The 26,752-nt window shown below is 42.4% G+C and overlaps 1 protein-coding gene across 3 annotated transcripts; it reads right to left on the bottom strand.

The window, feature by feature from the left end:
• Positions 1 to 839: 839 nt before the first annotated feature.
• On the bottom strand, positions 840 to 26,634 carry mideasb (mitotic deacetylase associated SANT domain protein b). Of its 3 annotated transcripts, none has more exons than XM_085392488.1 (13): positions 26,255 to 26,634; positions 19,431 to 21,191; positions 17,344 to 17,616; positions 16,414 to 16,750; positions 16,074 to 16,140; positions 14,457 to 14,599; positions 14,009 to 14,112; positions 10,895 to 10,970; positions 9,867 to 9,955; positions 7,748 to 7,891; positions 7,212 to 7,334; positions 6,065 to 6,264; positions 840 to 4,384 (listed from the first exon to the last, which is right to left on the bottom strand). In XM_085392488.1, exons 2-13 carry the CDS (start codon positions 20,898 to 20,900, stop codon positions 4,150 to 4,152), a joined length of 3,261 nt encoding a protein of 1,086 aa, XP_085248614.1. In that variant the 5' UTR covers positions 20,901 to 21,191; positions 26,255 to 26,634; the 3' UTR covers positions 840 to 4,149. The 3 variants fall into 3 exon arrangements, with proteins under 3 accessions (XP_085248614.1, XP_085248613.1, XP_085248615.1); XM_085392487.1 differs by lacking the exon at positions 26,255 to 26,634 and adding an exon at positions 23,262 to 23,689; XM_085392489.1 differs by lacking the exon at positions 26,255 to 26,634 and adding an exon at positions 23,262 to 23,689 and having other exon boundaries at positions 7,212 to 7,331.
• Between the last annotated feature and the right edge of the window lie 118 nt (positions 26,635 to 26,752).

Below are 26,752 nucleotides of genomic sequence, written 5' to 3'. Positions count from 1 at the left end.
TAAGAGCAGGAACTTTATCTTTAAGAGCATAACCTCACAATGAGGATGATGTAATGTTTATCTATGTATTCGTCTACATATATATAGATACATAGCTAGATAGATATTAGGAAACTGGACTAGACTAAAAGACTAGAACAGATGGATAGTGTCTGAAAGCTAGATCCTGAAGAAATGGGAATAAATCCAGCAAAGACCTGAGAGATGCAGCTGATTGATCTACTGTTCGTTGAAGCCTCAGCAGAAATTGTCTCAGTGGAAGGGTGGTGGTCAAGAAACATTTAAGGAAGAGAAAGAGGAAAGGCTGTAGGCAGTACAGTTATGGTCTAATTTAGACCATAACTGTACTGGAAACCAGCAGAAACAGGACCGAGGAGCGATGAACCCAAATGAGAAACTTTTGGTTTCTCTTCTATATGGAGATCTTTAAGAGATTAAACTGTGTCGAAGAAGAAAGACGGTCATACCAAATATGAACAAACTGTTTTTGTCTGATTTACTGTATTTCCATGAATATTTAAATAGGTTGGAATAAATTGCTGCACTGACTTGCTGTCATGTCCCAATTTATGATACCAAATAGCGTACAGCTATATGGTTAAATATGACATAAGCCAATCAGATGTGATTAAGCCATCACAGAACAGCCTGGCTCTGGGCACAGAACAGCTTCCTCCTCCTTTCCTCTGCCTGAATGAACCGCTGCAGCAATGCTGCCCCCTTGTGTGCTGGCTGTGAAGTAATGCAAACAACAGCAACTGTCACTGTTAGAACTTTATCAGGTCTGGTTTGGTGTAGTGATCGTGAGGGGTGAAAAAAGTGACTCACAAAGTCATGCAGAATATTTTAAAACTTTAATATACAGTGCTTCATAAATCATTACTAAAAACACAGGTGGTAAAAATCAAAACAAATAAGTTACACTGTAGTAAAAAGCACTTGAGATTCCTTTCTGTTTTCATCATTAGTGTGAACCTCATATGAAAATAGCATAGAAAGTATGCAAACATAGAATTCCATTCTTATATAGATTTCTAATCTTTAGCTAAATAAACCTTTTGTCCCCTCAAAATTCCCTTAACCGGCCAGAAGAAACAAGGAAAGCTCGTGGCCTCGACTTCACCCACAAGTCTGCTTTTAAGAAGCGGGAACACCTTTTTTCTGTTCAACATCCCCCCTCCCTCCCCCGGCATGAACCCAAATAAAAAGAAATATAAATTAACATATCAAACATGTGAACAGTCTGCAATTTCTTTTCTCTGCACTAACTGGTGTACAGTTAAACATCTTACCTATCAGCAGTCAGACACACACAGACACGCGTTCTTTTAACACGGTGCCCCCCTGCCCCCACCCACCCCCCCACACACACACACACACACGTGAACAGTTTGTGCATAGACCCAGGTTTAACTTGTGGACTAACCAGTAATTGGAGCCTTTTCTCCCCGCTCCCCCGAGCTCCCCCACTGTGGTTTGTCCTTTAAAGGAAAATAACCCTTTAACCCATTTGTTGCCATGGCAACAGAAGCTGGCTCTGGGCTGAAGGGCTTAACACAGATATGCAGCGATAGACAGATCAAAACACACCGTCTCCGTGGTCCGATTCGGCGCCTCGTATCAGCATAAAGTAAACAGAAAATAGGCGACCACAGATGCACGGCGTAGGGTTAAAACGATTTCGATATCAGCCTTTGATCAGCCACACTGTTATACAAGTCATTTAAATAGCTTCCTTATCACAGCTATACCACTAACGTGCATTTTATTTTATTTATTTCTTTTGCACATGTTTCCATTTAATTATCAAATGCATTTGTAAGCTGAGTCACGCTGTCCTTTAGCTGCTGCTGCTGCTGACGACGACGACCCCCTCCCCACAGCTAAGCTCTCATTGGAGCGTGTTGGTGCCACAACAATCCATATGCAGACTGAGACACTTTTCCATGCTGACTAAAGAGAGACACTATTCTTCTCTTCTGTCGCATCATGCTTCAATTTAGAAACACCGAATATCAGCAACCAAGTGCAAGAACACGAGTTGAATAACGGCACCGACATTTGCCTGCAAAGAGAAAAAAAAAAATCAGGTACTGAAGTAGAGAATGGGCCCTCCCTTTGTCCCTATCTGTATGTTTTATAGTAAACAGTCTGTGTGAAGTGTTTATAGTAAACTTAGGAGCAAACACTCGAGGGGAATTTGTATGACAGCGATAAAACTCTGTAAAGTTCGAGCTTCCATCTCTCTTAATGCCTGTGTTTCAGCTTTTGCCAGTAAATTATTTACCATCATCAACAGTTTGTGGGGAGTGTAAATAATGAGCTGTGGCTGACAGGTTTAGCTAGAGGGCATGTGTAAGAAAAAATAATAATAAAAGAGCCAGATTTAAGAATCTGTGAGACAGACGAAGCAAAGAACTGCCTCTAAAAACCTACAAAATATGACATTTTAGTCTGAACCAGCCACAAGAAGAAATTTCCTTTTGTATTCCGTCGGTAATTAGATGGAAGTATGAGGAAAAAGCATACTGAGGTAGAAAGTATGTGCTAAAGGCCTACAATATTGGTTCAGTTAGCAGTGAGCAAAGTTTCTGCTGCTTCACCCATTTGTTGATGGAAGTAAAGAATTTACTTACACAGGATAACGACAATTTTAGTTTGCTTGAGCCAGATTGTACAAGCAAAAATTTCCACTATTATCCAAACTAATTTAATTGAACTGTCTCGAGTTGGTCATTGCCGTTTTCTGCTTCAATGTGTGCATCTGTAGAGACCTGCAGTTTCAACAGTCTGAGTCAATGCTTCCCATCAGTTACAGCGGTGCCAGTGAGGCATCCGGAGCAGCTGGTTGTAAGCGTGAAGGAGAAGGTGGGAGGGGGCCGGGTGGGCTTGAACACTCAGGTAACAGGGGGTCAACTTGTTCTATTGCACATACATCTCTGCCTTTTCTTCATTTCATGTTTCCAAAAGAAATCTCACAGTTATAAACAGGCAGCAAGTAGCATTATTGAGTTTTTTTGTTTAAATTAAAAAAATAAAAATAAAAAACAGAAAAAAAAAAAAGAAAAAAGAAAAAAAAAAAAGCTCTGGACAAAGATGGGAAAAAGCGCTTAATTAAACTGCAGCCAATACCAGAATATAATACTAGTAATAATAATAATAATAATAATCATCATAAACAGGAATATTCACAAAAAAACAACAATAACCGTATACAGCTACACAGGCAAAAAAGAAAAAAAAGTAACGTCACCTGTATACATATCAATAAAAAAAACAACAGTGTAAAATTGATTGTCATTTTGAGATAAAAAGCATAACATCCAAGGCATCGACAGTGAGGAACTAACTGGGAGCTATAAAAGGTGACGGGGCTGAAGGTGGAGTAGGTGGAGGGGGTTTCACAGAACAAAAGCCCAATGAACACAGAGAACCCATTTGGCGCACATGCGTCTGACAAAGCTTTTGGCAGCTTTGTGTCCAGGAGAGCGGCGACACAGAGGCAACAGTTTGCACATGCAATCCATCCATCTGTCCGTCCCGGAGCGGAGAACCTAACAGCACGAGCCTCCGTTCGCTTCAACGCTCCCCCAGCTGTCCGATTTTAATGTCTTCAAAACTTCACCCGATGCTGGACGGTCGAGATGCAGCTTTTAAGCGGGTGCTGTGGCTCATCGTAAGAAGCGAAGTAGAAAAAAACTAAACAAAAGGGGGTCTGACGAGTTCCACACCTGTCAAAATGATGCAGGGCGAGTTTCAAACTGGCGAGGAAGGCCGCGGCTGGGAGTGGAGAAAAAGGACAGCGCCGAAAGAAGCGGCATGGCTTTGATTTGACCGAGCCCTGTGACCAAGAGAGGTAACACTTGAAAAGCTTTTCAAGCAGAGTAAAGGGGAGTTGGTGAGTTTTGGAAAGCACGTTGTTCCAACACGAATAAAACACTCTCACTCAGTCCACGCGTTCACAGTTAAATGAGGACACGGGAGCTCATCTGTCCCTGAATGTGCCAAGTAACAGAAGTCTTCTTGTTCCACAAAAATTTACAGAAACTTCACAGGGGGGAGGGTTTCTTTATTTCTTTTCAACTGTCCTTCTCCTGTTCAGTAATCAAACCTCGCTACCGTTGCATTCGGTGTGTACGGTCTTCCCATTTACTGCCAGTCATCGTCGTCCTCGTCCTGTGCGTCTGAAGAGTCATCATTGGTGCTGTCGCCGCCCACCTGTCGCGTCCCGTTCTGCTGCCGCGCAGCCAGGATGGCAGCGGCCTCGGCTGCTTTAGCCGCCGCCCGCTCCTCAGCCTCCTTCTGCCGCAGAGCCGCAGCCTTCTTCTCTTGCTCGGCGTGGCTCTTCATGTGAGCGCTGCGGCTCTTCACTTTGTAGAAAATCCTGCAGGGTTAGGGAAAAGCAGGTCAAAGATGCATTTTGCTTTCATTGCTCAGAGTGGTTATATTAATGCCTTCATGCTTTACAAGCAGCTAAAATGCAACTCTGCATAATCGCCTCATTTAATATGTACGGCTCTATAAATATGCAATCTGCTACTCGTGCTATAAAGAGGAAAGCAGTGCTGTTTGTGTTTGTTAAGCAGGCTCAGTTAAGCTCAGTTTGTAAGTCTGGAGGTCAGGAACACAAAGCTGCTTTCAAGCATAAAAAAAAAACCCAAAACCTGGTACTGGACGGACACTGGACACCAGCTACGTCCTGGCTATGTGCGTCTGTTTGCAACATGACAAATGGAGGTGGCTGAACACACACAGGGCACGTGTAAGACATCAGCCTCCAACATCACTATTATCAAAACAACTAATCATGTGTTGCCAGAGACAGATAAACCTCTTTCCTCATCACTAGGTCTGACTTGTTAGATATGAAACTGTGGTTCTCTAGAGTTTATTTTTGAAACAGTCAGTGACACATTGGAAGTTCCTCAGCCATGTCATTGACAACTTAATTTAAACATATTAAAACAAACAAACAAACAAACAAACAAACAAACAAACAAACACTATCGGGTACCAATGCAAAGGGAAAGACATGCAAAGAAAACAAGGCTGTTTGGAAAAAGGTGGAACCCATTTCAGCTGCTGTTTGCCTGACATGGTCACAGTAAAACAAACCGCTTAAGAATGAATATGCAGAATTTGAATATATAACTTTATGAATTATGGTGTAGAGAAAATGTTCAAAGCCCACTAAGCAAAAAGACATCATTATAAGTAAAAGGGTTCAGCCGGGGGGAATTATTTTATTATTTTAAAGAGCACAAAATGAAAATTAGATTATACACTCTGGGAACTATCTCATAAAGCCTCTTTTATTCAAGTTTTATTGAAATACTGCACATTATTCAACAACTCATATAAAGGGTTCTCACACATTTACTCTAAGCTCAGTACTTCCAGACAGCAAAGAATCTGTCTCTCTGTAAAGAATGAGGTCAAAGTTCACTAGCATACACGAACACAAGCTTCTAAACAACAATGATTTTCAGAAAACATTACAACTCCAAAGAGTACTAAAATCCGATCATTTTAGCTCCACAATAAGTCTCACGTCATGTGACACAACAGCAGATCTGCGATAAAACATTTCAAAGCTGTGAATCACCTAGCTGGATATCTGTGGTGGAGGACAGTCTATAATGAGGACACTGAGCTGGTGTGAAGAGCAAGTGTAGTGCTCTTCAAGTCATTGGGTAGAGCTGCACTGACAGGAGGTGTGATGTGCCGTATCTACTCTGTGTTTCGGTTGCTAGGACACAGTTGGCAATAACATGGCCGGTGTTGCCAGAGGACGAGTTGTTATTTTACCAAAGCATGACAGGACGGTTTGATTCTTTCAGAGAGACACCATGAGACACTTCCCTCTATTTACCATTCATATTCCAAGTGGGCAAAAGAAGTACAAATATTTCTGACAAAATTTTTATTTTTCCCATCTTGTCCTGTCTAAGGCTACTTACGCAACTCGAATGAGTGCTGCTGTCATCTTTACATAAGCAAACAGACTCACCCCAGCCTCTCCGACACAACAGCGGTCACTGATGCCACATTTCTGATCACTAACCTGCCACATTTCTTGCAGGGAAATTCCCCCTCCTGACCAGCTGGGCCTTTGTTGCCTGTCGAAGGAGTCGTCTTGCGGGCGTTGCTTTCGTAGCGCTGTTTGGAGCTGGGAGGTGGCGGGTGAGGGGGGTGAATAACCCGGGACAGCGACTGCTCCCTCCCCGTGTCGTCCTGGCCTTTCATAATCAGAACGGTCCCAGGCTGCACACCCAATAAAAGAAAGAAGTGCATTAACATGAAAGCTCCAAAACACCTTTAACATAGCTGCTTAGTGCAGCTGAAGCCACTTTACGAGCAGCTTTTATATAGAATAGCTTCACAACGGTATGCATGTGGACGCATAAATGAGGACACAATCAAACTGCAACATACGCACAGCCTGAATTCATCTTTAACATTTAAAAATGAAAAAGAAAGAAAGGAGAAAAGTTTCTTGCTGAGTCACCGTTTCCCAACAAAGACTATGGAGTTGCACAATGCAGAGCAGAGAGCTGAGGGGAGGACTTGAGTTTTCTTCTCCAAAACCCCAGCGGGGGGCAGCAAAACCAACAGCCAACCAGCAACTCAGGCAAGGTTCAAAAGGACAAATCTTCAACTGACACATTTCTAAAGCAGGAATCAGTTTGCCGCAAAACATTTTCCATAAAATCTAATCTTATCTTCCCAAACTCTCCTGCAGTTTCTCTTTGCTTTAAATTTATTTATATCAAACTTATATGTTCAATCTAAATCAGTCGATATACTCGCTTTACAATATCTTTTAGAATAGTTTGTGTGTGCACAAAAGCAAAAAACTAAAGATGATTAAAATAAATTACATTATTTCTACTGTGAAAAATTATTTTTGAAAAAAAAAGCACGGATATTATACTACTAAATAACACACTATATGCGATAAGTATAATGAGTATAATAACCACAGTAATGATAGAAATTCAGTGCCACCAAACTAGAGCACCAACCTTCGTATTCTGGGGTTGTATTATATTAAAAAATACTGTTTTACTCATTTTATCTCATCTTTGAGGACAAAGAGGAGAAAACACTGAAAGGAGAGACTTCTGCGCTCGCTGCTCAGCTATACATGTTTTCATTTAATTTATTCACGCCATCATTAATTCATGCAGCTCTTCTAATTGCACACGTACATTCTCTGTGGACGGCAGCGCATGAGACGTCCTGGTAGGGCAGACATCCGGTTTCCTGTCAGCTGACCCTTCCCATTTCCTGCTGTCCTCCTCCCGCTGTGGCTCCAGTCTGTGAGAGCCCTGCTGGTCCAAGAAGAACATTGACTGTAAGGCACACATGTCTGAGGGAAACTTACATCTACTAGTATACAATTAATTTTGAGAGCTATTTTGTACATGACTTCATTCGCACTGTGGCTACTTAAATACAATTATAGCAAACATGCTGATATAGAGATATATATATGCATGCAGCACTATTCAGTTACCATAAAACCCAAACAGCCTGCAGTTGTACTTTTTTTTAACATGCTCTACCTTCTATTATCAGTGTGTAAGGTTACTGTAGACACCATGAACCACAGTTGCAGACAGATACAGACTTTTACATAGTTCAGTTCAACAGCGATCAGTGAGGATATTTGCATGTATTAAACAGACATCCTTTTATCCGCTATTTTCTGCAACGCTAATGTGAAACATGGTTTAAGACTGACCTTGCGGTCCATCTCCTCTTCTGTGGTCTTGCTTTCCAAAGGCTCTGTCTCACCGTAGGTTAGCGTACCATTGCGGCCAGTCTTCACACGCTTCTTATAGGTGTAGTAAAACTCCACACACTGGGTCACCGTCTTTGTGGATACCTGTGAACCGCAACCGCGCTCTTTATTAGTGAATTTTAAACATTTCTCTTTTTCATACAGTCGCTCTACATGGATGAGCATTTCAGAGCTGCTAAAACAAGCAATCGCACCCAAATGAGTTCAGAGCTTTAAAAAAAACAAAAAAAAACAAACACATGTGTGTGTGGGTCTTTTTATGCATCATGGCATTTCAACTTCAGCTTAATTATATCTGATTGCCTTGAAAAATCTTGTTGCAAATTCAGCTGGAATGATTCATTTCGATATTGATTCATCTGCCATTTCCTCCACCTCTCTTTTTTTTTTCTTTAGTAGTCAGTGAACTATGGTGTCAATAATGACAAACGCCCATCACAATGATAGACAATGATAATGACAATAAAAAAAAGAAAATGTCAGCACTAAATCTAATTCAGAAGTTTAAATTTGATTTGACTAATGAAGCTAAAATAACCCAGCTAACACTGTCGCTACCACTTGTCCAACTACACTTTTTGATGATCATTTTGTACTTAATTCAGTTAGCTTAATCAGCTAGCTCAGCGGTCCCCAACTCCCGGGCCTCGGACCGGCACCGGTCCGTGAGTCGTTTGGTACCGGACCGTGAGAGTTGAGGCTCAGGTGTGAAATGTATGGTTTTCAGGGTTTTTAAATCAGTTTTCAGCGTTATTTTGTTATCGTTTTTTATCGTTAACCCTGTTTTCCTGGGTCTTTTCACGTGTGTTATGAATAAATCTTCTTTTTTTCGGTACCAGTACTAGTTTTATTTTGTTGTATTTATCCGCGACACCTTAAAGGCCGGTCCGTGAAAATATTGTCAGGCATAAACCGGTCCGTGGCGCAGAAAAGGTTGGGGAACGCTGAGCTAGCTGATGTGCTTGGTGCAGAGTGGCAGGTAAGGAGCTCTCCAGCCTCAGTCTATAGTAAAGGCATGGACCATGCTAGTGCCCAGTATTAGCTTTCTCGGGTTCACTGGCTAGAGAGAGGCTATTTTAGTAAAGCAATAACCCGAATGACAAATGATGCCACATCACTCTCTCTTAAAGTGAGTGTGTTTCCGTCTTGACGCAAGCCAATGATAGTTAAAGTAACCTTACAGGGGTTGTATCACATCCACCATATTGGATGTGATGCAACATCTTCTGGGGGAAAATTGGTATTCCCAAATGGTTGGCAAGGGATTGCTGGCAGTTGTTGGGTGAAGCTGATCACAAATAGGGTTTTACACCAAAAACATCTTTAGGATTCTTTTGGTCACTGGCAGATATTTGCAGCTGCCTGAAGTTGTAGAGACAAACTTCTCTGCAAACAAACTCCAACTGCTTTCAGAGCGGTAATAAAACTTGGAAAAGTGTGCAGTAAACTGGAAAATGATAAAATTTGCTTTGCTTTGAAAGCACATGGCCTAAGTTTCCAGTTCATGCTGCACTTTTCACAGTTTCACTACCATTCAGAAAGTAGCTGGCGAGTCTGCATGTAGGCTGACCACAGCAATCTGCTCGTGACCAAAGGCACAGTTGGAGAATATACATTTTTGTCCCCTCATGATCCCTGGTTGCCAGATGGTTATGAACCAGCCTCTAGGCCTGTGTAACTAGGGCCTTATTCACTGACCCTACACTGTTACTATAGTTATCATAGGTCCAATATGGCAGACAAGTAAACGTCATGTGCAAAATCCTCAGGAACCTCAGCGACACTGAAATTTTATTTTTGAAAGAAAACCTCCTTGATCTCTGAAATGGTTCAGACAACAAAATTGTATCATTTTGCACTTTTGAGAAAAACCTGTTGACTATGAGACACCAAAAAAAAACATCAAACCAAAAGGAAATACTTCTATGAAGCAACTCAAAGGAAGAAAAATATGTCTACAGTGATCATAGTAGAAAGTGATTGACAGCTACTAGATGGCCTTGTTCTTCCATCACTGTAGTCTGGACTTCCCTCTCCTTGTGTTTGAAAGGACACATACCTGTTTCTGCACCGTGAAGAAGTCTTTCTTGTATGCAGCGATGCCTTTGTTAAACTGGCGTCTCTCAGCTGCTGTCCAACTGTCTGATCCTGTAGAAAGACAGAGGAGGAGGAGGAGAGGTAGAAAGAAAAAAAAAATGCAGTTGTTAGTTTAAAACACTCCAAAACTATCTGTTTCCATATAAAGTGTGTGTGTGGTGCCTCGTCAAGTTCACTTCCACCCCCACTCTCAACACACACACACACACACACACACACACACACACACACACACACACACACACACACACACACACACACACACACACACAACTGGATAAACAAAGGCTCCCCTGTCTCCTGCTTGGGATTAACCACATGCTGCAAGCCTCTCCAACCCCCCCACCCAATTCTCCTACTTCCCTCATCACATTGACTCTGACAATCCTCCACAGTCACCAACTAACCCACCACGGCCACACTCTCACTACTGCAGCTGCTGCTGCTTTGAGGCAAGGCAGAGGGCTCAAAGTCAATCACTGTTTTAATGATGAAAGCACAAAAACTGGGGCTAAAAAAATGGTCTAAAGAATGAAATGAAAAGCCAAAATATGCACACATGGGGTTCATCTTGGGTGAAATCAGAATTCTCAATGATTTATAAGAATTTTTTTGAGTTTCTTGAAGTACCAGCTGGTTGGAGTATAACAGAAATAGAAATAATGGATATGACTTTTACTTGACAAGGTCACAAAAACAAGGATGGTGCATAAATACGGTGCAATTTAATTTGATTTTAATCTAATCTGATCTGATAATCTTACCGTATAGCAACTTGCTTTGTGCACTCAGTCTAAAAACCCCACGTTATGAACTTAATATCACTGCAGACCGAAACCAAACAACTTGGATATGTTTAGCACAGAAAAAGGCTTGAAAATCAACTTTTTGATAGTGAATCCAGTGTTTTTTTCCTACTTTACAAAAAATCTCAAATACCCTTTTTTAAAATCTAACGTTATTTGAAAGAAAAAAAAAATCTTAATTTACCTGAGTAATGGTAGTTGGACAAATGATGAGACTTTGGGAAAATTGGATTCCTCAGCATCAGCATGGACAGAGCAGCCTGAAAAACAAATAACATACCATTACTGTTTGAAAGTGAATAAACACGGCACAGCAGCTGCACAGCAGTGATTGTTACGAGCCTTTATACAGCCAGTCCCTCCTGCTACACAAAGCCAACTCCTGCTCTATTAGGCGCTCCAATTGTGCTTTTATAGATCCGTAAAACACTCTGAGCCAAAGCATGAATCAGTTTCTCACAGGTAACTAGGGACTGAGATAACCACTGCTCTCACTTTCCCTGAAAATGCCAGGTATCTGAGGGCTTTATATCATAATTGTACCACTCTCTGCCATTGTCAAAATAACAATTAACTTTGTGTTCTTAAAGGAGAAACTGACTGTGCATGAATGCTGGAAGGCGGCAGCTCAAGCCGGCCCGCTGCAGAGAGTGGGCGCTATGACAGCCCCCTCCCCCTCCCCTCGTGGTTTCCTTGACAACGTTGGACCACTGCTGGTCGCTAGGGCCTGAAATCTTAACCAGCAGCATCATAAAGCACACTGACAGCTCTACTACTACGCTGCAAGACAACTTCTGCTTCAGTAATGGAAGTATTGATTTAAGATCTGCATTAAAGTCACTGTAATGAAGTGCAACGTAATGCGCAATGCAAAGAGTCTTCCTCTGCTGATGAGTATCATACATAATTACCATACCATCATCAGTTACATCCTCTTTAATTTGTCTTTACACTAAGCCCCTATCAAGTGTGACAGAAGAACACTTGTGTGTTTCAGGAAACAGTGACTGACATTTTGCATTGTTTTTAAAGTCAATATATATGAAAAAGTCACTGGATGTTCAGTTGCTGGGAATTTAATGGGGTTGATATGGTGGGTAAGAGCCACTAGAGATGCTGCCTCCTCAACATTTAACAGCAACCACTCTTTGACCTCATTACAACAAGCGCAGAGTCTATTATTTCTCACACACACTGAGGTTTGGTGTGTTTTATGTAAATGTTTTATTATTCTGCTGTTGAACGCAGCTGTGAAAGTTGCGTTTCAGTCGGTGGCTTACATGTTGCAGTATCAGCACTGAAATCTTCACTAGATCGATCTGTTCATGTGCTCAGATGCAACTAGTGGTCTTCAGTAAGTATGAGACACAGGATGCATCATAGCTGCAGTGTAGTGGAACACTCGTCTGTCCAGGCAGATTTCTCAGGAACGCCACGCTGAGTGATGGCAAGGTCATAAACATTTATGTCACATGTTGCATTTAAGGCGCTTTTCTCTTGCGAGTAACGCCAAGAAGAATGTGTGAACCTGACAACGTGACTGACAGCCACGGTACATTTTACTGGCCGTGCTGTCTTTTTCTCTGAGCTCAACGTGTGAAACAATGCACTAAAGCACACTCAAAACATAACACTAATCACCTGGGAATGCAGCCAACAATTTCATCAACCACTAAAGATATGTTCACTACCACATATGACAAAGAAAAAAGGCAGATAGCTCCGACTAAGAGCATGAGAGCTATCAAAAATGTGGCACATTTCTTTTAAAATCTCCCTTAACCATTTTATGTTTATCAACTGATTAAATAAGTGTTTCAGCTCTACAGCCCCCAGCAGCACATGTACCTCTTTGTGCCTCGATACAGGAGGATCAGTCTGCTTCTGACTAAACGGCCAAACGGTTTTACTATCTCCGTCATCTCAGGCCACCGGGGTTTCAGAACAGAGTAAAGTGAAATTCTACTGATCACTCACTTCCTTTCACTACTCACCAAGTGCTAAAGGCACTGAATGACTACATTAAAAACATGCTCAGCACATGTAAGGGCACTCATCACTAAACCGAACATGTATAAGCAGGCAGTCAGTATATTCTATAATATACAGTAGTGTACTGCATAAATCTCAAAGCAGCACTCATTTTATCTATGAAAAGTAGAGTATTTTTCTACCAACACAGTGATTCCCAATGATTTACTATCCAACAACTTGGTATATCTCAGCATGATGTGCAGTGTGTCTTTAAAATTTTCGAGGAAACTGGACATGTTGAGCACAACAAGAAGATGTGACAGGCCAACAGCCTACAGAAGATTAATATCTGCCATTCTTCAGGAAGGGAAACGGGAAGAAAAGTCTGAGGCATTCCAAATTACACGAGAACTGGACTGAAAATCAGTGGCAGTAAGTCCTATAAAGTGCTAAATCCAATCTTGAAATCCAAATCAGTTTTACCATACAACACGATCTGATGATAACTGCTTCATTTTTCAGCATTAAAATGATCCCAAACACACTCTCAGTTCCATAAATGCATATGTAGTTTAAAAAAAAAGAAAGGATTGCATGGTCTTTTTTTCTATCTTGACTGAGATAAATAATGTTGCAATAAATCACTGCACCCATTTCCCATTTTCCTAGAAAGGTATAATGAAATATTGGGTGGCTCAAGATTTCTGCAGTGCATTTTTGAAATGGTGCTGGTCTATTTTCAGGGTACCGAAGATACAGCTTGACATGTTTTCTGCAGGCAGGATTTAATTATTTTGACAAGGACACATCAGTACAAATACTGATTTTTTTCTTCATTCCTCTGCCTTTTTTCTCCTACACTGAACACGCAGGCAGAATTGTTCACATGAGATTTAAAATAAAATCTCAAGTAAAATTGCCAAATATTCTAGCTATTTAAATTTTAGTAATTTATTAGTGCATTCTTGTCTGCTTTTGTGCTGCGACAAATATAATTCATTCATTCTGTTACATGGAGCACTGCAACAATAAATGAGCATATAAGAACTATGCATGATGCCTTTGTCTCAAATATGAAATATTACCATTTAACAACTTCTACCGAATGTTACTATACTGTAACACAATATAATCTGTGTGGACTTTATCTGTGATCTGTAAGTGAAAACAGTCTTAAGAGGTAAACAGGTTGGTGTAAAGTGTGAGTGGGCTAGAAGAAAACCTGGCTCGAGTCCGACCACGGTGAAGTACAGCTCCCAGTTATGTTTTTATTATTCATGGTGATCCCTGTTGCAGTCAGTATGGATTGTTCTGTTGAACTCACCATTATATCCCCTTTGCACTCGTACAGACAATGGTGGGCTAACTCCTGGTTGGTGCCTCCTCCACATAAAACGCTGGAGCAGGCCAAGTGCATGAGGTCTTCCACTGCAAAAGCAAGAGAGAAAAAAATGATTTTGCATACAGTGATAACAATAAGAAAATGTATTATTAAGATATGCAATACATGGAGACAAAATATGGTTGGTTTCAGTGTTCTGGTATGTTTTTATTATCCATGACTCAACAAAATTACATACTCCAGCTGTTAAATCAATTCCGCAATATTGCAACATTTATATACTATGAATTGAAATTCTTATGAAGAGCCGTTTTTTTCCTTTAAGGCCACTTTCATTTATCAAACCTTTCACTGCACCACCATCTGCGTGCCATTATATAAGCTTTCGGTTTCACTTCATATTCTCAAAAACTCTCAGGTAGTGACTCACCTTTCTCCTCAAGGTCAGGTTTTCCTTCCAGATCGCACAGGGGAACCCAGACCAGTTCTGCACGATGATGATCCTGCTCGACAGCAGATCGCTGCCTCAGCTCTGGTACTTCCGCCTGGTACCGTGAGCCAATATTTATGCGTCTGGGAACAGGACATCAGTTTTAAAAACAAGGCAGGAGGTGTTTGATCTATTTAAAATTCATCGACTCTTTCTGCATTCACGAGGCATTTATTCACTCTTAAATATTTTAGCGAAGACAGCATTTGCTTTATGAGTATCAGTATCAAGTTGCGCTTTACAGTAAAGCTCGTGTTGTTTCTGAGAACGTTTTTATTTTCTTTGCTCGTCTGTTATATTCTTTAAAAGGTCACAGAAAAATTGCTGAGGCGCTCCGGCTCTGAACATTGCAGCTCTTGTACTGTTAACCCAGCTGAACTGATGGTCTGGATTTAGCAAGAAAAAGAACAAAACCATGCAAAAATAAATGTGAATCAGATACAATTCTTTAAAAGCTTACATATCAATGCAAACCAGATATCTCAGTGTGAAAGTTGTGAAAATTATGCTGTCAACAGATAGAGCTAGGATATCCCTTCCCTCCCTTGCATTTCCAGAGAAACTGCAGTGTACCCAGCTGAGTGTGTGTGTGTATACTGGCAGCCTCCCCCAGAGAAAGTGGGCTGCTAAAACTTGACCTGCAAAGGCTGTTCTGCGTTTGAAAGCACACCAGATCCAGCTGAAAACGTGATTTATAGGAAGCCTCCCTAGCTCGTCCCTGCCTAACATCTGAGCAGCTGGCATCAGTGAAGCAACAGCTTGCACAATGCACCCCCATAAACTGCAACTCGTCGTTGATGCAACTACAAAAAATGGATTTTCATACACACCCAGCTATCAGTGGCTTTGTTTATTCATGGAGTAACTGCTGACTTTATCTAGGAATGCATTTAAGGTTGTAATTCTACGTTCTATAGAGTAGTTTTCACTAGCAGCTGTAGTGTATGCCATTCTCACCCTGGATCAGGGTCCTTCCATCTAGGATCTTACCATATACAACCCTCACAATCTATTACTCAGTCTAGGCATTTCTTTTCCAACAGCAGTCCTTTTTTTTAAGTTTTTGATTAAATGAGATTGTATAATATTGTTTCTTTGTATTTATAACACAGTAAGTGCAACCAGTGAGCATCCTTAAAGCAAAACAGGTAGCCCCGCTTTACTATCAGTAACGGCTACATGTGCCCATTCTAATCACTTTCCAACTCTGGCAAAACTTTAAATAACATTTGCATATCACACTGAAACCAGGTTTCATGTACACCTTAAAAAACGCGATGTTCTAGTGCGACATTGGGCCACATAGTTGATTCAAAGAGACAACTTCTGGTAATAATGTTAGCTGTGGATGACAGAGCAAAAGAATTTAGTGGTAACTGTGGTGAAGGGGGAGGCTGCATTAAAAGACGGGATTAGAATTTCAAGAAGTCTATGTTCTCATTCTAGACATTTCATAATTCAATTCACTGTTATGCTTTGAATAATTCATTGTAGCAATATAATTCCTTTCAAAATAGCACTTAACCTCTAAACTGATCGTACAGGAGAAATACTCACGGCTCATTGCTGACCGGAGTGGCCTCGCTCATAGCAGACAAAACTGGTGGTGTGATGTCGCAGCTGTCTAAGGGGGCAGCAAAACACACACATAACGCACTCACTCCAGCAACAACAAAGACACAGCACAGGAGTACACTAACATGCAGTCCGTCAAAATTCTAATATATTAAAAAAATAAAAAAATAAAAAAATAAAATTGTACCTGGTCTTACATTCAGTTTTTTTTAATGGGGAACTACAGCAAGGTGCTTATTACAAGTGCACAAAACTTTGATCCAAAGGACATCTAAACTGGAAATTCATTCAATCGAGTTTTATAAACTTCCTTTTTACTTACTAGATCGCAATAGGCTGCGTGTGGCTGACTTGGGTGTAGCGGGAGGGGGCAGGCCTGGGCCACTGGCCAAAGCAGATGACAGGAAAGTGGAGAAGTACAGGCCGGTGCCCTCACGAACAGGGCTGAGGATCGGCGGTGGTGTGTAGGGGGGCATGGTAATAGCATTGTCGGCGAGGCGTACGGGGGAACGTAGGTGGCTTTGGTAGGGTGTAATGCTGGAGTAGACGGGCGGGGCGATGAATAAAGGTTTAGGTGGCGGGATGAAGAGAGGCTCAGGGCGTGGACGGCGTTTGGACTTTTTGCCATCGTCGTCTTTTTCACCCTCTGCGCCGTCGTTCTGGGAAGGAAGGAAAATTTTATTTTAAGAGGTGAGGTTGTAGCAGAAGTTTTTGTGTCTCAAATTAAAAACATGCAAAAAAAAAATTATACACAAAGTTGGTTTAGTGACTGTAAACGCCTCAAAAAAAAAAAAGAAAAAAAAAAGAGAGAGAACAGGGACCCCAACCCTCAAATCTTAGGTACATAATGTACAGTATGGCAGTGCTAAACCCTGCTAATCTGCCTGATCTGGGACAGGGCAAAGAGTTCACCAGCTATACCCCCTCCACCCAAATAAATGAGAGAAAGGGAGAAAAGGGTACAGGATGAATATGGGGGCAGGGAACGCATGAAGCATGGCTGGGGGAAGGGAGAATGTGTTCATGGGTGGGACAATGTGGAATAAATTCAAGGATTTATAGTTGGAATTAAACAGAAAAAAAACAAACAAACCAAATGTATATAAAAGCTGGAACTCCAGTCTATTCTCCCTAACTGCATGGAGAGTCCCATGCAACTTCCCTCTGAGATTTTGGTGAATGAGTTCTGCATATGAAAGTGTGTTTTAAGTGTAGAAAAAGCAAAACCAGCAAGAATTTCATGTGTATCCACCTGCTCTGCACTGTCTGACAAGGAGTTCCTCAGTGAGCGTCTTCGGGTGACGATGACCGAGGGCTTGTGGTCTGCACGCCCGAGATCCTGGGAGTTTGAAGACCTGTGAGGCCAGTTGGTTGCCAGACTTGCTTCGTCACTCTCGGGAGACGAGGGTTCCTGCCTCCGGACTGGAACAGACACGGGGATAACAAGTGGAACAAGGTTGTCGTCTCGAGGTCGCTTAGGGTTCATAATCTCTTGTTCTGTGGGACTCCATGGCCTGTGTGGCTCCTAATAGAGATGAAAATCCGTTATTGCAATGCTCTTTATAAATGGTTTTCTTTTAAAGCATATGACATATCAAAAAATTATACCCATACTAAATGAGTTCTACTGCCTACTCAATAGTATTTAAAAAAAAAAAAAAAAAAAAAAAAAAAAAAAAAAAAGCTAATCTGACTCCTCAAACAACAACACTGTAGACTAAAGACTCACCAGAAGCAACAAGCACAAGTAATTAAATCAATTGCCTATAAACAACATCTGTAAACAATGCCACTGCCTACCAACTCCAAGGAAGAGTAGCTTTGTTTTCCAGCTTAGCACACCCCAGTAAATAGATCTGATTAACAGGATGGGTGTTAATTCAGCTGAACAGGCTGCCGAACTCTAATCAGTACAATGAACTGGAATCCCACTAAACAACAATTAAATCAATACTCAAACAGATGCAGGCACCAATCACATTGGGGGAAAAAAAAAAAAAAAAAAAAAAAAAAAAAAAAAAAAGCACAAGAGAAAGTGAACAGCTGTGGAAAGAAAAATTTCAAATGTCAGAATTTGAAATATAATAATGTCTCACTCTCAGCCCTTTCACTATCGTATTTTACTGCTAGGTGCAGCACTTTAGTGACATATTTAACATGCACTTCGACGGAACAACCCCCAAAGGCATTCTTCACAGTTTTTTTTCCTTCGACAAACCATAATGAGTGGGCCCGAGCAGCCTCTGTGCCACGATCAACTGAGGAACAACTTCAAAGCCATTTAAACGACCACATTATAGGACAGCTGAAGGCTGATGCATGCCGTCTCTGCACACTGCATCTTCATGGTTAGAAAGGCATGCAGCACTGTGGCTAAGCTGGAGCAGCTCTCATTATTGCTGGTGGAAAACTCCAGCCCTTCCACCAGAGTGGTGGACAGATATTCTGCTGAGCACTGCAGGCAGGACAACCCTGCACCCCTCCCTGTATAGATAAAGGGGGGAGGGCAGGCTGGAGTTTCTCTGCTTTGAAGGGGAGGGCGTGCAAGCATGTAACTAAACACACTGCCTGTACAAGCAGCTAACTGTGAGGGAAATTCAGGCCAAAGCCATGCTTAACTATAGACGTACTGACTCAGCACTGTTTAGCAACAGCATTTGTTGCACAATAAAGACATTCAGCACATAAACACAGATAATTGTATGACTTTGCATGGTACAGTCAGGGTATAATATCAGGTTTGTACATTTAACAAATCCTGTGAGAGGTGTAAAGTCATACATTGAGGCTTTCCTAGAGCACATTTTACCCCAATTTAATATTTGCTATGTAAAGTTTTGTCTTAGCTGCAGATTTTCCCCACAGGGCAGAGCTGAGCAGTTTACTTTTGCGGCGTACACTTCACTGGGCTCTGATTACATTCAGCATCTCTTCCAGCAACACGTTAATCACCAACAACACAACTTTTGGCACAGTTTTCCTGGCAGGGGCATTTGTCCCAGTTCCCACTCTTGCTCTGGGAGTAAAAATCCCAATGCAATTATGCCCTGGGATAACGCTAGAAACCTAGACTTCCAGCTCTCACCGAAATATTTGCAATTAAGGCTTCCAGCTTGTAGCGACACGTTTAGATTTAAACAGCAGTGCAATCACTCTGATTCAGAACATTCTGTCCTTTTACATCAATACTTGTTTCTGCTGTCCTTATGCTTGATAGAAAACAGCTGAGAAGCAGATGAGTGGGCAAAACAACATGGAAAACAGAAAGGCACATAAAAGCAAAGGCAAGGGGGGAAAAATAGCTGCATTGCCAGTTTCCAAATAAAATTATGCATTTACCTTAAGATGTGATGGTGGAGACTCCCTTTCTGAGGCCTTCTGAGCAAGCATCTCCAGGTTGACCTCCTGGGAAACCCTGCGTTTCCTGCGTGTGCTTTGGATGACACCTGTCGGGGCTGCCTGGATGTCTCGTGACCCGTTCTGCGGTCCCTGAAGCACTGGTGCTGACTGCTCCAAGGGGACAGGCAGGAAGGGATTGTCCGAAGGCGCGCCGCCCTCCTTGGAGAGCCGTCGAGATCTGCGAAGCTGCGTTTGGGATTGAGGCTGCATCTGAGGCTGCGACTGAGTCAGGTGCTCAGACTGCAGAGGGGGCTGCAGCGGGTCTGATGGCTGCTGTGGTTCTGGTGTGATGTCCTGGATGATTGGTTCCTGGATCTTTGGCGGCGCTAGACCAGAGGACTCGTAGGAGTGTACCACAACGGGCTGGGGGTGAGCGTGAGGGTTTGCATTTTGCACACCAGGGTAATAGTCAAGCACATGGGGGTTTTGTTGTTGCAACTGCTGATGCTGCATTTGCTGAATTTGGAGCTGTTGCTGCTGCTGTTGCATCTTTTGTTGCTGCTGCTCATGCTGTATTTGTTGCTGCTGCTGTAGCTGTTGCTGCACATGTTGTTGGTGCTGAAGGATTTGTTGCTGCTGCATTTGTTGCTGGATTAGATGTTGCCGTTGTATTTGTTCTTGCTTCTGCAGCTGTTGTAAATGATGTTGGGATTTTGCATTCTGTGCCGAGTAGTTTGGAGGGTTAGGTAGAGTTGTCTTGTTACCTTGGAACGTCTGGTAGTAGGCAGGCAGGTGCTGCTTGGGCTGACCAAAGGCCAACTGGAAGGACTGCAGGACTGAGCTTCCTCCTGGGTGGGATGTGCTCTGCTGCTGGGTGTTGATCACCCCGGATTTTAAGGTGTCCTGAAAAACTTGCGGCTGCTGCTGCTGTTGCTCCCACTCCATCCCCCGAGACTTGCCTACATCCCTGAACACTTCCACTGCAGGTTTGTCTGCAGCTCTGTTAGGGGGTTGTTGATGTGGCTGCAAGCCAGCGGTCTCTTGCATTGACTTCACAAATACATTCTGGGTCCTTGAGTCAGTTACTCCTCCAATATAACTTGGAAAGTTCTGCCCCCAGTGAGGCATGGTGGTCCAAGGTGCAGCTCTCGACTGCTGCTGATTGGGCTCCTGGTGAGCCCACTTCATGGGTACAGTCTGCTGATAATGACCCCTGCTGTGGTCGCCCTTATCTGGGCTGAAGATGACAGAGCTGAGGTACATATGAGGGCCCTCTGGATTGGATGTCACAGTACTTGCAGCCTCACTCTGTCCAGGCTCTGAAACATTACCACTCGCCACATAGTAGGACCCATCTGGGTGCTGAGAAGTCTCCTTCATTGCTACACTTTGATCGTTGAAAAATGTGATTCGTTTGCCTGTTCTTTTGGCATTAGGTTTCTGCTGCGCCGGTACGCTCATGACGGGCATGAATATTCCGAGGCAGGTAAAAATTTTCAGTCAGCTAACGTGATAATACTCCACTTGAATGTATCAATCCAGCAATCAAAGATGGGAATATACACGTATACCCTTTTATAGGGAATGTACAATAAAATAAACCAGTAAAAATCACACTGACGTCAGAATAAGCAGGAGCCAGGTTGAACAAGGTTATCTTCTATCCCCTCTGAAGTTCTTTGTGACCTAATCACAGGTTGTCAGCCGGGAGTGAACAGATATGAAGACGTTTGTGTGTTTTTCTCATTCATGGACAACACCCTGTAGAGAAAATGAGACAGATGTCAAGCACTGAGCTATCAGTCTAAAGGGACTCTCCCCACTGGAGGGTCTCGTTAACATCCCTGACTCAATCGTTTAAAAACCTGTTGTTTGCTTTTTCAGCAATAGACCTCGACCGAAAAGCATGGGTGTGAGAACAGAGCATGCGAGGGGCCTATTCACAAAGCTCATGTGACAAAGGGATGATGTCCTACATGCAGGCTAGCATGTATACAACCAGACGTGTGTAGAAAACTGGAACCAAAATAAGGTAGTTGAGAGAGACAGCCAAATCAATAGTTCCTGGAAATGTTACACAGGATATTACTGTGCTGCATTTAATCAGCAATGAAACAAAAACAAGCACTGTGGGAGAAAAAAAAAAAGAAGCATAATTGTACATTGTGCCACTGCTTTATCACCATTATCAAACAGCACACGTGACCTTTGACTAAAAGGAAGCTCCCTTTCCCGCGTAACAGACGGCGGACTGAAAGTGATAGAAACCACTTTTTTTTTTTTCCTTTTTCTCTTACAACTCAGTGACTCATCAAAGGGAAAAGAAGGGAACCCATGCCCTTTGAACCACGGCCGGAGACTCGAAAAAGAAGGGCAACTGAAAGTGAGCAAAGATGAGTCAGTATGAAACTATCTATGCAAAGGGGGGGAGCAAGGAAAAAGTCAAAATGGCCTTGAAGGCTTTTTTTTTAGCTTATGGAAAGATCTTGACAATTGCTGGTAACCCATTATTAAAATATTATCTGATGTCCGAGTTTCAAAACAGATTCTGGCACAGTCCAGTTTGCCAAAAACATCCTGGCTGCTCCTGTTAAAATTTCAAATCAATCCTCTGTCTGTGTAAAACAAAACAAACCTTGTGCAACACTAAACAACTTCAAGAGAAAAGCATTACAGCTTTGTAATCACTGCACGGCTCGTGTTGCACACCAACAATTTGGTAAGATGATTACATAAATGAACATGAGAATCTTTACAGGATGGCCTTGCCAAAGGTCCTTTCTGACAACATAGGAAGTGACTGACAATTGTCACCCTTTACTCTGGTGACCTGGTAAGACACACACACACACTGCTTAAAATAGAAAGCTGCAGCTGTTCAGATCCTGCACTCTCTGCGAGACACCACTGACAGAGTAAAGTGAATCGCCACACTATGTGGGCTAAGAAGCTGTTTCTGCATCAGTAGCAACACAATGTGCTGCTACACATGCATGCAGACACGTTGTCAAACTCTGACACATCCACTACGAAAAGCTGCACGTTTCTTGCAGGATGATTAAAATAATCAAGTAAATAAAGAAATAATTAAATAAAAACGGTTAAGGTTGACCATGCCGAGCATTAACCGCACCATCTGAGGTGAGAGATCATCATGACGCATCACAAGTGCAGCCTTACACAAGCCTGGGGTTTAGCCCAATATACAAACTAACACGTTAAATGGCTTAAAATAAATGTCAAGCACCATTAGCCGCCCTAATCCATCGCCATTTCCTAATTCAAAATCAGCACTAGCGCTCACACATACACACACACACACAATACGCGGCCTGCACAAATAAAGAAAACGCAAGAACACTCAACGTGTTGCCCTGGACCCACTCCCTCCACATCACTTTCTGTTTCCAGCCTATTTTACGAGAAGCCCTTTGTTGCAGAAAACGGATTGTCTACTCACTAATGCCATGTCCCATTGCAACAAACCGAAGCAACAATGCAGCTCCCCGTGACGAGAGAGGAAAGAAAGTGTGGTGGCACGGCTAACAGACAACGCTAATCGATTCAACTTGTCAAAAAAATTAATACGTCACGTTTCTTTCTATGTATTTTCGTTGCGATCCGCGTTCACTGGCACGTTAAACACGTCGCACAGGGCGAGCGGTAAGCCCCGCATGGAGCTCCGATCTGTCGACCGCCCAGTCCGCCACGGGCGAGGTAAACAAAACTTTGTCAGCAAGCCGTGGCCACAATAACGCGCAGTGTCGACCGTATCAACAACGCCACAGTCATCTACAGCGTGGCTCCGGCCCCGTGTTCCCCGATACTTACTGTGTTTGTCATGAAAGCTGCTACTAACGGCAGCTCAGCCCGCAGGATCGCACACTCGCAGCTCTGTGCGGCCAGCAGCGGCAGCAGGCCCGCACAATGCACTCCTGCGATGATGACTGCATATATCCCCGAGGTTGACTCATGCTATGTTGCTGACCTCACTCACTCACTGCTACTTTTCTTCCCTTCACCTCCCCTTACAAAGAGGGAAAATTTGTGGAGAGACAGGGGAGCGAGGAGGGGGTGCACGGGTCAACCTCGCTGCGTAAACAAGAGTCCTTCCCGATAGGAAACGGGGTGCTAATCTGGAGAAACGTGAGCGCAGTGATGCCGCTGTCTGTTGCACATTATTGCACGATGATTGCACTAAAAACATACACACTGGCAATGCGGCCTATTTGCTCTGCGCGTCTCTGTTCGTCTTGTGATTCCCCCCTCCCTTAACCCAGCCACCAACCCAGCCCTCCAACACCACCAGCGCGCTGGCCACACCCACTTCCCTGCCCAAATAAGGGGTTTCCTTTGACATACAAGGCGCCGTAATTTACGGAGCAAGATCCTTCTCAGTCCATGCGGGAAATTCCAACACACATGGGAGGACCGACGGTCTGAAGGGGAAGGACGTTCACTTTCCTTTCACTGCATTCACACTTCTTGTTTTCTTTCTATTGAATATTTTCTCTGTGAAATCTATGTGTAATGTTTACACGTGGAAACAGCAGACGGAAGATTGTTTCTAGAGGCAAATGCAGAAAGGCCCTTGAGGGTGTGGGGCACAGAAAGTGTTTATAACAAGGGTTGTGTGATTTAGTTTCCCATATAATAATGTGAAACAATGAAATGCTACTTCATAGGAATCACACTGTCTTCAATTCAATGGGGTATTTTCATTACCTTAGGAAACATTGCGAAATGCACGCCCAATTTCCTGACAAAATACAGATAAGGACAAAATCTCCACACTGAATCATAGACTGGAGCCAGAGCATGTAAGGATTTCTAAATGAAAAACAGCTTAAATGGCTATCCAAATAAGTAAACTGTGAAAATAAACGTGGAACAGAGAAATGAGATATACTCTAAGTAGAAATTGGCAGTTTCACAGATAACTAAGAGGAAGCACACAGGTGCAATTAAAGGAATGCACTAATATAACAGCTGACTATCTGTATGCTCGGCCTGATTATCCAATGGGCATTCTGTGCAAGTACCCAGGGGCCTCCACCACTTCCATCTCCTCTAACTGCCAGGGGCACACCTAGGCATTCCCAAGCCAGCCTAGAGTAATCTCTCCAGTCTCTCCAGTGTGTCCTGGGTCTGCCCTGGGGCCTCCTCCTAGTGGGACATGTCTGCAAAACCACCTCAACTGGCCCCTTTTGATGTGGTAAAATAGTGGCTCATCCTCATCCGATCTCTTAAGGCCGAGCCCGTGCACCCTTTGGAGGAAGCTAATGGAAGTTTTCATTTTTTGCTCAACCAATTCAGCAAGCTAACAAGAGGATAGCTGTAGCAGCACCTCACAATTGCAGTGGATTTATAATCTGAAACTGTGGTTGGATCTAAATGAAGAAGCCAGGCTGCTTTCACCAGTGGAAGGCCTGCCGAACCTCACAAATGAAGAAGCAAGTATCCAGTGAATATTTTATACCTGCATCATTATTATTATGTCATTATTATTATTATTATTATTATTATTATTGTGACAAGCAAAAAAAAGAACTCCCTTTGTACAAGTAGACACATCTCAAATCTGTGCTTTTCCCAAGAAGAGCTCTATCTAGTGAACAAGTGCAACAGATAGTGATATTGGCAAGTGGTGCTGACGGGAGGAAAAGGAGGAGATCATCATGGAGACAAATAGACAGAAAGAAGACAACAACAGGTGTGTGTGTGTATGATGACAATGACATTATTATTATTACTATTATTATTATGAGTATTATTTAAAAACAAAAGTGAAAGAGCCCTGACTGCTTGCGCTAAGTTTTAGCAAAACTGTATTGTGGTGTTCTCTATTCAGAACTATTCTTTGTACATGTATGTACACATTCATGTCAACCATCCACCCCTTTTCTGAACCATATCACAGTTGCAGGGGGTCTGAAGCCTATATCAGCTGACTTTGGACTTCAGTGAACTGAAACAATTCAATAAACCAAAAGGAAATGTGGGTGTTTTTTCACCAATGTGCAAAGCCTTTTTTCATATGTGTAAAGGATCAAATTAATTACGGCTGCATCCTTTAATTTCTACTACAACACTGGGCAAGATCACGGCAGTGCAGGCCTGTAGTCTCTCCTTCTTCTCTGTGGATCTCAAATTACTTGACAGGACTCACCAATATAAGTTTTCAAGGTTTATGGCTGTAACATTTGGTTGATTAATGGAATAGTCATTAATGTTTGAGGAATCCAGCTCATTATCTGGATTCTGGATTTTCTGGAAACAGTAAGAACAAAGTGCAGAAAAGGAAAGCATGAAATCACAAGAAAACAAGCATCTTCCCTCTGTGTGCTGACATTTTAAAGCCCACATTCTTAATCAGTACAGTAATCTAATCTACCATGTACACAACAGAAGAGGTTTCTAAAAAGTGCACATAAATGTCACTGCAAATGCTGACACGCTTTTGCAACGACTGCCCAAAACCGATGCTTCTCCTTAATAAAGTCACGTTTTAGCACGTCGCCACATTCCAACCTAACTTACAAGAGTCACTGTTTACGTAGGAGGGACTTTTCAGATAAATGTGACATCCCTGGTATGAATGGTAGTCTGGGGGCTTTCTGGGATTTTTACAACTCGCGTTTGTGAGAAGGACTTGGGTTGAAAGAAAAAACAAAACAAAAAAACAAACAAAAAACAAAACAGGGGTTAGATCAAAGCTCGCTGTCTAGTAATGACACATTAATAGCTTCCCATTTAGCATTCGCCTTCATAAACAAAATACTTAGCAGCATGCAAAACAGCCCTTATGCAGTAACGGTACTTACATTAAACTCTGCCCTTCCATGGCACATAAGCCTTCATCATCTCGCTGTTTCGACAGCGCCCCGCTGCACCTAATCCTGACGGCATGCTAGAATAGTGTAACGGTAGCGACTGATTTAAGCATCAAACTTTTTTTTCCCCTCACCAGGCGTCACTTCCCCAGTCCTACTTTGATTCAGTTTTAGCTAGCAGTCGATGGTGCAACGGGACATTAACAGTGAATATGTAAATGTCAAACGGACCGACTGAACTGCTAAAATGTTAATTAGCTGCAGTGTTGATAAACTCGACTGTAATAAAATGGGGCTGTTGAGGCCGCGTACCGTTTATGTCTTAACGGCTCAACGGCACCTAGTTTATCACAGTTTATCACAGGCAAGATAGTAAACCCCCGCTGCACCGGAACATCGGTTGAATAATGTCGCACTTTCATTCAGGTATCTCAAGTTAGAGCTTATATTATTTCAATATATACTGCATTTTTTTAAAAAAAGAACGAA

This window comes from Rhamphochromis longiceps, linkage group LG19 (genome assembly GCF_057381845.1).
Source record: "Rhamphochromis longiceps isolate RC_006_pf linkage group LG19, R_longiceps_female_GT1.1, whole genome shotgun sequence".
NCBI lineage: Eukaryota > Metazoa > Chordata > Actinopteri > Cichliformes > Cichlidae > Rhamphochromis > Rhamphochromis longiceps.
This window is presented reverse-complemented; position numbering and strand designations above follow the sequence as displayed.